The 11,084-nt window shown below is 32.0% G+C and overlaps 1 protein-coding gene across 4 annotated transcripts in view; it reads left to right on the top strand.

Annotated features, from left to right (window-relative positions):
* The first annotated feature begins 2,590 nt into the window (after window positions 1–2,590).
* Window positions 2,591–11,084, top strand: part of LOC106469599 (GATOR complex protein WDR24-like) — a 23,827-nt gene continuing 15,333 nt past the window's right edge. The window contains exons 1-5 of one of the 4 annotated variants that reach the window (XM_022398172.1): window positions 2,827–3,178; window positions 4,650–4,823; window positions 5,935–6,040; window positions 8,816–8,932; window positions 10,323–10,400. In XM_022398172.1, the coding sequence (XP_022253880.1) occupies window positions 5,944–6,040; window positions 8,816–8,932; window positions 10,323–10,400 (292 nt within the window). In that variant the 5' untranslated portion in view covers window positions 2,827–3,178; window positions 4,650–4,823; window positions 5,935–5,943. Of the gene's footprint in view, window positions 2,645–2,826; window positions 3,179–4,649; window positions 4,824–5,934; window positions 6,041–7,013; window positions 7,098–8,815; window positions 8,933–10,322; window positions 10,401–11,084 lie in introns of those variants that run through there. The other 3 variants (XM_022398173.1, XM_013930101.2, XM_022398174.1) reach the window with 3 other exon arrangements.

An 11,084-nucleotide genomic window follows, 5' to 3' on the forward strand; every position in this document is an offset into this window, starting at 1 on the left:
AGATGGAGCATCGTGTCACACTGCTAGAAACACCCAAAAGTGGCAGGAAGAAAATGGTATCCAGAAGTTGCCCTGGCCGAGCCAATCTCCTGATACGAACCCCCATCGAAAACCTTTGTGCCACACTCGACCAGCAAGTCAAGAAACAACAACAAAAAGAACAACTTCTAAGAGCGATCTACTCCAAGTTTTGAAGCAAGAGTGGGCGAAAATCCCACAATCTAAAATTGACAAGATGATTCTCACGATTCCCCAAAGGATCAACGAACTCCACGAAGCGAAAGGAAGATCTACTAGATATTAATTAAATTATAAATATATCAATTTATGTGAATAGGTCTGAAATTTTTTTCTAAAAAGGTGGTGTCTATTTACTTGTGACTACGCTGTGTACTTACCTCGAGACCTTAAACGCGCTCACTGATTGGCTGCTTCAGGGGAAGGGGTGAAGTCCATGACGTAAGAGTGACATGCACCAGAAAAGATCTCGTCATAGTTCCACGTAGTGGAACCAGAGAGTGCGTTTCTAGGGGCACGTTGTTAAGCTGCTATGGCATTTGACGAAGAAAGTTATCTGCTGCCAAAAGATGCGTTGCTAGAAGATGTTACGCGACATCATAGTTCAAATCAACAGAGAACGTGTTGCTAGGCCACAAAGTTGTACCAGAGGGTGCATTGGTATAATGGTGCACAGAAAGTTCGCGAGCGAACCACCAGATGGTGATGTAGGTTAACCTGTGTTACGTATTAGAATTTCAAATGGTCTGAAACTGACCTAAATGATACTTTAAATTTAGTAGTTAAATTATACTTTGGATATAGCAGTTAAGTAAAAGCCGATATATAGTCGGTTTATGATATTTGCCAACAAGATTGATACACAGAAATTTCTTTTTTAACACAAATACGTTTTAATATACACACAACAATACAATTTACAATAACAGTTATTACAAACAATAATTTATAAACAAAAGTTTCACAAACTTACAAGCAATATAAAGTATTCTTTCAAGTCTGGAACTTCTTCGATATCTTATCGAGGATTCACGATAAGCGAGTTAATTACAAGTTGACGTAGGTATACTTCACTTAACAGGGAGCTAGCTAGTTTTGTCCTTCATTAGTTACCAGCCACAGACGCCGAGTTTTCCACCAGTGACGTTAGGTAATGGTTTTGTAAAAATACTAATGTCCAATGACAATCCACTGTAGTTAAATGATTTGTTCGAACTTTGTAAATGCTCCTGGTCACATATCTGAAGTTTTCCGATTTATAAGCGTTATAACAATCACAGTTATACTTATAGCTTCCGAAGGCTATAGCACACTGATTATAGCAAACTAATAATATATACTCTCTTTTTTGGCGCGTCGCATTGGTTATATTTTAGGCGTGTGGAAGCGTTCTCGAATTTTCAGCTTTTCGTAACAATACAAAGTTACATTAAGCATTTACGTACATACATATATTGTTGATTCTTACACTTGAGAATCTTCTACAACTTTAGAGAATACGCGGGTGTTTCGCAATACATAATTAACACTATAAGCTATGCATATTTCTAAATATAAACTTAATCTAAACAAATGCCGATATTAAAATAAATATATAATAACAAATCCGTCACAACCTGCCATGAACTTTATAGTAACAATCCAAGCCTTAAAATTTATAATTTGATCTTACTTACATAACGTTGTATTTACAATTATCATAATTACAGTTTTACTTTATAAAACCTTAAATACGATTTACAAAATCAGACACTGTTTCTATAGGCAGAAAGTGTTACTATCGTCCCGACAGGCTGCCTACAGGATTCAACTTGTCTGAACTTATGTTTATATTTATTTGTTACTAAGGTTCTGTTACGTCTCCGTTTGTTAATTAATTTTCCGTAACTTCGTTCCGACGAAACTTTAGCGACACAAGTCCTTACTTAATAAAAATGGTTTATTCTTTCCGAATATAACTTTATGATACACTTAATTTCAACAATCACGCTAAAACAAACGCTATAACGAACGTGCTCAGCTTCAGTAATACTCTCTGACTGCAGATCAATTACTCACTGTCTACACACACATTGTCCTGTCACGTTGTCACCCTCTTATATATATACCAGGCTACCCTCTATCTAGTAATCTCCCGACAATTCACGAAGGAACAAGATAGTTCTAGAAACGTCACGTGACCTCGCTGACGCAACAATATTGTTGACCACGTGAGACGTGAGTTATAGCGTTTGTTATAGAGCGACTGTTGAAACTAAGTGTATCGTAAAGTTGTATTCGGAAAGAATAAACCAGTTTTATTTAAGAAAGGACTTGTGTCGCTCAAGTTTCGTCGGAACGAATTTACGGAAAATTAACGAAACGAACGGAGGCGTAACAATATATTATCCACGTTAGATTATATAGAACTTACCTTAACATACACAGTGACTGATATGAAAGAAAATGTCATCCGTACAAAACATTATTATATTCATAGCAATAATTTAGATATCTTCCAGTACTTCCCTTAACAACAACAAAAAAGTTAGGAAATAGGTTATATAAAATTAAGAGAAAGTGCACAGATTTAAGAAATGGCGAAACGTCAAGGACGAGAAGACAGGAGGGGGGACAACTACTGAGAGTGAGAGCCCCATTTTTCGAAAATTTGTAATTTATCATTATGGGATATTTCCTATAGCATTTTCTTCTTTATGAATGTGTTTCATTAATGTGTTGAAATTGTTTCCTTTTCTTTCTATTTCTTTTTCGGATTCTGTTAAAAAGTGTTTCACGTCTTTTGGTATGTGTTTTTATTTTTAGTTTCCCTGCTGATAATGATTATTTAGGCAGCTTTTGTACCTCGTGATTATGGAAACGATTAGTTGAAATTTAAGCAGAACTTTTGTCGTGTAACAATAACAGTTTAACGTTAGACACAAAGGATTTTTAGTATTAAAACGGATTGTTCTTATTAACTCATACCATAGTGTTAAGATCTGTTGAGATCAATGACATGAAACTAACGCTGCCATATCATAAAATTCACATTATTACGATTGTTAATAAGAGCAATACTACTAATAGTTTTAACTTGTGTATGTTAGTGTTGCGAACAGAAGAAAGAAAGATAAAAACTAGAAAGAGGCAGTAATCACATTGTAATTTGTTGTCACAGGTGAGAGTAATTATTTTTATTTCAGACACAGTAAAATTACTTAAATTATAACTTGTATAAGCATTTACGCCTGTAGTAAAGCAAATATGTAAATATGATAAAATTGTTCAGTTTGTACTTGTAGTTGTACTTTTACGTAGTTTAAGTCTAACTTTTCCAGATATTATTTACTTTTAAAATATTATTACTAATATTAGGTCGATCAGGATATTACGTGTATTATTAACGTTAGTAACTTAGTAAGGCTAATCCAACAAATTATTTTTGGTATCTAACATAAAAGTTAAAAGCTGGAATCGGTGAATTAAATTATTGATACAGTGACAGAAATGTACGCCATCAAATTCAAAAGTTAAAAGAATATTGAGTAGAACTAGAAGATCCCCTCATCTTTTTAGATTTAGTTCCACTTTATGTTTTGTTTCTCCCTTTTTTTATAACACTTGTATTGCACATAATTTTTGTATTTTTTATGCTAAAAGTTTAGTACAATGGTTTTATTTTTCATAGTGTTTAACATCTATTGTTTTTTTAACTTATTTTTATTATAAACCACTCCTTTAAAAAAAGTTTAACTAGAGTCAGTAGGAAAACAAACCATGATATGATATATATATATGTAATCATGTTATAAGTTTCTAAATGAAGTAGTTTATGTTGATACTGTAGCTTGCTTTCAAAACTTTGTTCGGAGTATTGGTGGGAAGAATTTATTTTATTTTTCTATTAAGATAAGAGGATGGAATGTTCATGAGTTTTGATTGGTTATAGCCATAATTTGAATGGCCACCAATCCATTGATTTCATGTTGTGAATTTAGCAAAACATATTTTGACCCCATGTAATTCAAAGAATTGTTATTTACAAGTTAGGCCTAGTTGTTAGCATGTCAGACTTTGGTTTCGAGGGCCTTTGAATTATGTTCTTTTGCTGTGAAACTGCACTTTGGGGCTGTGGATATGTTATAAAAATGATGTTTAAATCCCATGATTCTGTTAGAGTAACATGAAAGTTGACGGTATCTATCAGTTCAAAATTAGTGACAGCTAGCGTAAATAGTTCTTGCTTAGCTTTGTTTGAATATCTGAAACCAAACCAAATTGACCTGTTAAAATAGAAATGAAAGGCATAGATAATTGCATGTTTTTATGAACTTGTAGAAGAATTACCGGTCATTTATTTAGTGTTCAAATTTTTTCTCAGCATTGGTAGATTACCTGTTAAGAGAATCTTTTTTTTTAGTCTGGCTTAAAAAAATATTTGTTGTTGTCAAGTTTTTGCATTGTTTTATTTATGATGTTCCACTTTATTATTTATGAATAATTACATAAACAACAACACATACATTATGTGCTTGTTATAGTGTGATTGTTTGAATTCCAAATATGTTACTTTGGATCAACTTTCAATCTGTGTAACTGTGATTTTTAAAAACTTTTTTCGAGTATATTTGGTTAGATTTTTTTTTTAGGGGGAGAGGGGTCAATGATAATTGCAACATCTGTGATTTTATAAGACGTAGATTGATATAGTAATAATGAACTGAAATCCATGATACCAAGTCTTGAAAACCTACATATAACATTTCCCCTTGTCTACTCCACAATTACTACTTCAAGAACTCTTGACCGTAACTAACCTTGTGGTAAGCATCTTCACTCTCTGATACTGTTGATTCAAAGTTAAAACTCTTTCAATACGATGCTGTAACATTGAAATACCTTTCTAATGAATTTCATATTTCTAAACAGAATCTATTGAAGTCTCGTATGACTGAACTCTCTACCCAAACAAAGTGTAGACTTTTCCCAAGTTTAGTGATATTGAGGAGCATGTACTTGATTAGAGCTGGGAAAATTAGTGTATCTTGCTAATCAATTAATCATCAGGCCCATTGATTGATTACATTCAGCTAAGATGGTTAAAAAAAAACTTCTGGTGCTAAAAATCAAGTTTAAATATCCACAGTGGCCAGAGCACAGATAGCCCATTGTGTGGCTTTGTTATTTAAACAAAACAGAAAGTTAATGGCAATATTTCAATTACTTGGATGATTGGAATAATGAAAACTAGTAATAATTGGAAACCATAATTTTGATTAGTTCATTATTTTTATGAGTTGTGACACAAATTAGTTAAGCTGAAGAAACTTGACTTAATTAAAATAATAATGAGAAATCATAACAGCAATATTTCAATTACTGGATAGTTGAAATAAGCAAAAACAATAATAATTTGTAACATTAATTTTTGTTAGTTAATTATTTTCATGACATTAGCATTTTCATTTTGGTTACTGGACAGTTGGAGTAAGTGGAAATGGTAATAATTGAAAATACAAGTTGATTGTTTTTGTAATGTTAATTGATTTAATCGTAATTTGAATCAATGATTTTATATAACACTAATTGATCTAATCAGTGCTCTAGTTGATTATATAGATTGAGTTAATTGTCCAGTTCTGTTGACGACGTTACTAACATTTGGTGTGATTGTTACATTTCGTATTCTCCCAGCGCATTGTGTCAGCAATGTTAATACATGTATTTGTTGAATTTGCACTACAAAGTACTTAAATTCACTTTATAAATTTTTTATTTATGTTTGAAATACACTGTAAGACTTAACTTTACCAAATAGTATTTTTTAACATTCTATATTACTGTGAATTTTTAAATCAGAATTTGCTCTAAAGTTTGTAGTTGATACAGATCTAGAATTCTTGTATCTAATAATTTATAATATTTGTTTTGAAGATCTAAACAATGGTATCTAAAAGCATAATCTGTTATCTTGATGGACCTGCCAATGCACTGGCTATCAATAGAGATTCGACACAAGTTGTTGTGGCTGGCAGAAATGGTGAGTGTATCAGTTTATAAAAACTTGTGCTAAGTTTAAGCATGATTATTTACAGTTCCTCGGCCAGGGCTATGAAACCCGTGAGGTTCTATCCCGATTGATAGGTATTCTAGGCTTTTATCACCTAGAGAACATGGTAGTTAGATGCTGTACGCCAGCAAGCCAAGTTTGCTCAGTAAATCCAGCAGTTTGCTGTAAAAAAAAATAATAAAAGAATCAACTTTTTCTGATTTTTGTGTGTGGTTATTTCATGGTCAAAAATGAATGAGGAATTATAGTATTGTTTAAAATTGAGAATGAACAGATATTCACAGAAATATACCAAATTGAAGTAATGTGTTTGAAATATTGTTGATGTTAATACTTGGTAAGTATACCAAATTGAAGTAATGCGTTTGAAATATGTTAATACTTGGCAAGTATACCAAATTGAAGTAATGCGTTTGAAATATGTTAATACTTGGCAAGTATACCAAATTGAAGTAATGCGTTTGAAATATGTTAATACTTGGCAAGTATACCAAATTGAAGTAATGCGTTTGAAATATGTTAATACTTGGCAAGTATACCAAATTGAAGTAATGCGTTTGAAATATGTTAATACTTGGCAAGTATACCAAATTGAAGTAATGCGTTTGAAATATGTTAATACTTGGTAAGGTTACTAATAGGTAGGAGATCTTGGGTGGTGTAATATAACTTGTTTGTTATGTCATCCATTAATTAGTCCTTCAATTCCTAGTCATTAATTAATCATCATATTAGTAAAATTAGAATGTAGCTATTTGATTAACAATGGAATTTAGGCCAGTATCTAGAGGTTCCTGGAACCACGTTTTGACATTTGTTTGTGTGTTAGTCCTGCCTTTGTTTTAAGTTATTGTACAAAATGCTTCACAGTGTGTTTTATTTTATGCATCTATCACATTCCTTTTGTAACTAGTAACCTTTAACCATTCTATTTCACTATTAGAACTGTGGAAATTGGACAAATCAAGATGGTGACATGTCCCGTTAACAGTGAATAATAACCAGAGTTTCCTTTACCTCATTGTTTGTGAGTTGCAACATTAGGATAACTCTATCACAACTTCTAAACACCTTTCTCAGTGGTGTTTCACTATTTTCTCAAAGTCTTAGTAACTCAAATTTTATTCAGTTGTCGTAACCTTTCTCTTAGTTAAGTTTTCTGACAACTCTGTTTTCAGATGTTTAACAATGCAATCATATAAGTGAAATGGGTAAATTCTTCATGTATACACAGATTTTCATTTTCTGTTAGTATGTTTCTTTTTACAAATTTTCTTTCAGTCCAGGTCAGTGTTAGACTTGCAGAGGATAGAGAATTATTGATCAAAAAAACCCTCCACATCAAGCAGCACTCTCCAACTCTGAACAACATGCAGTCTTCATTTAAATTATACATTTTTTAATATGTTCGTATTACTGATTTTTCGTGTTTTTTTTTTCTTTTCGTTGTGTTTTCTTGCTATAGTTTCTCCCAATGATTACTGTTTAGTGTTTTATTTTTTTTAATTATCATTATATTTAGCAACTGTACTTTGAAAATGTATAAAGACTGATGTAAATTAATTTATTCTGCTTTAGATACTGAAGATGGAATCTGATAGAATCCCGAAACGTTTATCCATGTCCCCTTTTTGTCAATAAACAATGTTGTTTATCATAAGTGTCGTAATCTTGTTTATAATCAAACTTCGTTTTCCTTCGAACACATCGATTGCTAATGGTATTTAATGTTTTTTATTACTCCATAGAGTTTGAACATTGTAAAATGTTTTCGAACTAAAGCTTAGCTCGCATATGTACTTCATATAAAGTGGTTTCCAACACAAACACAGCATGTTGATCATAAAGCAGTTTAGTTTAACAACTACTTGTCGGTTTCTCCAAAACTGTTGGAGAACTAAAAGGTAAGTTGATTGAAAGACGTGTTTAGAGAACTGTTAGAAGTTATGGATAGTGAACGTGTTCTCGGACTGTTATCGACACACGTTTACCTGGGGAAGGTAGGGATGCAAGTTTATTGAAACCTAGTTTAAGAACATGCTCACCAGGTAGGTCTCCTTTATCAGTAACTGAAAGATAAGTTGTTTGTCAAAACCTAAACCACACTTAACAATTTTTCTACTGTTACAATTTAACCCCTTTTTTTACCTTATTGAAAATTCTCACCAGTGAGTCTTGGACCTTGTTCAATTGCGAAGAAAATATTTCTCCAAGGTTGACAGAAAGCCATCAAAGCTGCTAGATAAATCATTGGATAAAAGAAAAATAATAATTAAAATGTAACATTAATAATGTAAGATACAGTTACGTCTATCCTATGTTAGGAATCCATAGAATTCCCATGATGGTGCAAACATTAGGGGTGGGAAATGCATTTCTAATATCAGCTGACAATTTAAACTAAGAAGGACTTGCACGTGTATATTTACCGTGTAAGACATAAAGTAGGTTTCAAAGCGTGTTCACATTAATTGGGACTTAATATAGAGGGCATGCTTTTAATTAAAAACAAAAATACTTGTTATAAGGTGTTAAGACCTACAGTACTAAATGTTAAAAAGGTTAATTCTTGTGTAATGGAAGCAAGTGGGTAATGGTTATTCTATGTTTTTGTAGTGCGTGTACTTAGAATGATGATTAAAAATATCCTTTTTTTATTATTCTTTCAGTGCTGAGGTTGTTGTTTTCTAACACTGAATGATTATTCTGATATATGACATCTTTTTTTTCTTCTTTACTTTATAGTTTTTAAGATTTTTAATATTGAAGAAGAAGAATTTGTGGAGCGACTTAATTTGAGAGTTGGCAAGAACTTAAACCTAAACTTCAGCTGCGCTGATGTTGTTTGGAACCCTGTTGAAGGTTGGAAAAAAAAAATTCTTTTTAATGTTAAATCAAATTTCATGATCCAGGTTTAAGGTAATTTTGGGCTTTAACCAGCTACATTTGTGGCTTATAATGATTTTTTTAAATATTTCTGTGAATGACTCTTCAAAATTAGGTTTCTTTTTATCAACATTAAGCACATTTAAAAATTGTCTGAGTTTTTAGAACTATTTATTCATGAATTCATTTCTTTGGAGTATGACTGTGTGAACTCTTACATAAGTTTTTCATTTTGTGTTTTTAATGGTGAGCTTTGTCGTCATCTGATAATTCTCCAACTCCGATTCATGGATTGTGTATCTTCTGAGGAAGAGTTAGAAGCAGGTTCTGGTATCTTTGTCTTTTTTAACAAACTTCTAAACAAGTCTGCTTTTGTCAAGATGGTATTTTTATAACTGGTCTCTTTCTTTTTATTACATTCTTTATCTTCCTTCCTTGTCTTTTGTGTCAATAATTTTTCTCATTTCAAACCATTAATTAGGAATTGTGTCACTCCATTTTCTTCTTCCTACCTCATTTAGGATTTGTTTCAAATATATTTCTTCATTTATAGGGCTCAAATAATTACCTGATACATGCATGTAAGTTCTATGTGGATGGTTCCAGTAAAGCAGTTTTTCACGTATATAATACCTTAAGAATATAAAGAAATGTTTTTTAGTGTATTCAAAAAAACATGTGTTTTTAAAGGGTTTCTGGTTATGTTTTTCTATTGTTTTGTATTCTGATTTCAGCTTGTTGTGTATATTCACAAGTTAAAATTATGCATGTCTTTTATGTGCACAAGATTCGTTTTGAGAAATGAGAAATTTGTGAAAACTTTTAACTTCTACTGTTCACAGCTTCTTGTCCGATGCTCTTCTGTCTCGGCTGTGGTAATTATAATCTCATTGCAGGTTTTCTATCTTTTCTTTCTTCTGCTGTCATCCCAAATGACTGATTATGAAATTTAACATAGGAGCTCTATGCAACAAGGATAGTTGGTTTGTACGTAGATTACCCTCAGAACCTGAAATGGAATGTTTAATAATTATATTAACTAAATTTCTGACTGTTAGCATGCTTAGTTAATATTCCATGTCTTTTTTTCTGTTTTGGTAAACTTATGTAAAGTTATGTTACTTGTTTTGGTGTGATTTCAAACAATGTTTTTCATCAGCTGACAAGCGGAAGTCACAGTCCTAGTAACTGTCGTGGTATCTTTTTGCAGCATTTGTCAAAGCCAGTTAACAGACATATCTACTAATTTACAAAACCTCATGTTTCTCCAGACTTTTTGTAGGTCATAGTTCCTTTGTACTTTTATGTGAATTTTGAATCTCGGCTCCCGAGTACAATAACTTTTCTTACACTTTTATACATTTAGACAATATCCTGGCAACTGCAGCAACCAATGGAGCTGTGGTGACATGGAACATCAATAAAACATCCAGATCTAAACAGGGTAAGGTTTAAAACACTGTTTAAAGTCAAAGTCAGTTTAAAATTCATATCCTTTTGCATATTAACATAAAGCTCAAAACTATCTAGCAGAAACTATTAACTGAATATGTATATTTTAAAAGAATTTATGCGAGTTAAAAATTGTAGCATCTTTTTTATGTGCATTTTTGTGTATTGTTATTATTTTAATTTTTACCCTTATTACAAATAAAGGTTTATGTGGTTAAGTGTATCATTTGTTTAAATATTACGCTTATCCGTCTTGTCTCCTAGTTCTTAAGGGTATACACATGGACGTTTTTACATTGTCACCTAGCAACGAATGGGGTTTAGCTGTTTCATTTCAACAGGGGCCAAAGGTTGTTTCAATCAAAATTATAATTGACCATATTCTTAATAGTGTCCAATATAAAATGCATGATATATTTAATATAAAGAAGAATCCCAGTTCTGACCAATCACAAAATTAGAAGGAAAGGTGCGGGTTCAGTTTGCTGTCATTCATTGTTCGGCTGGAAGTAAAGGTAGGGAAAGACCAGTATAGTTTGTATGAATTTATAAGTCTAAACTGAAATATTACATGTATATAAAAATTGGAGGCATGTGATTTTGAAAGAGGCTTACATGACACACACACACACACACACACACACACACACACACACACACACACACACACACACTA

The sequence above is a fragment of the Limulus polyphemus genome, unplaced genomic scaffold (assembly GCF_000517525.1).
Source record: "Limulus polyphemus unplaced genomic scaffold, Limulus_polyphemus-2.1.2 Scaffold3566, whole genome shotgun sequence".
Classification (NCBI taxonomy): domain Eukaryota; kingdom Metazoa; phylum Arthropoda; class Merostomata; order Xiphosura; family Limulidae; genus Limulus; species Limulus polyphemus.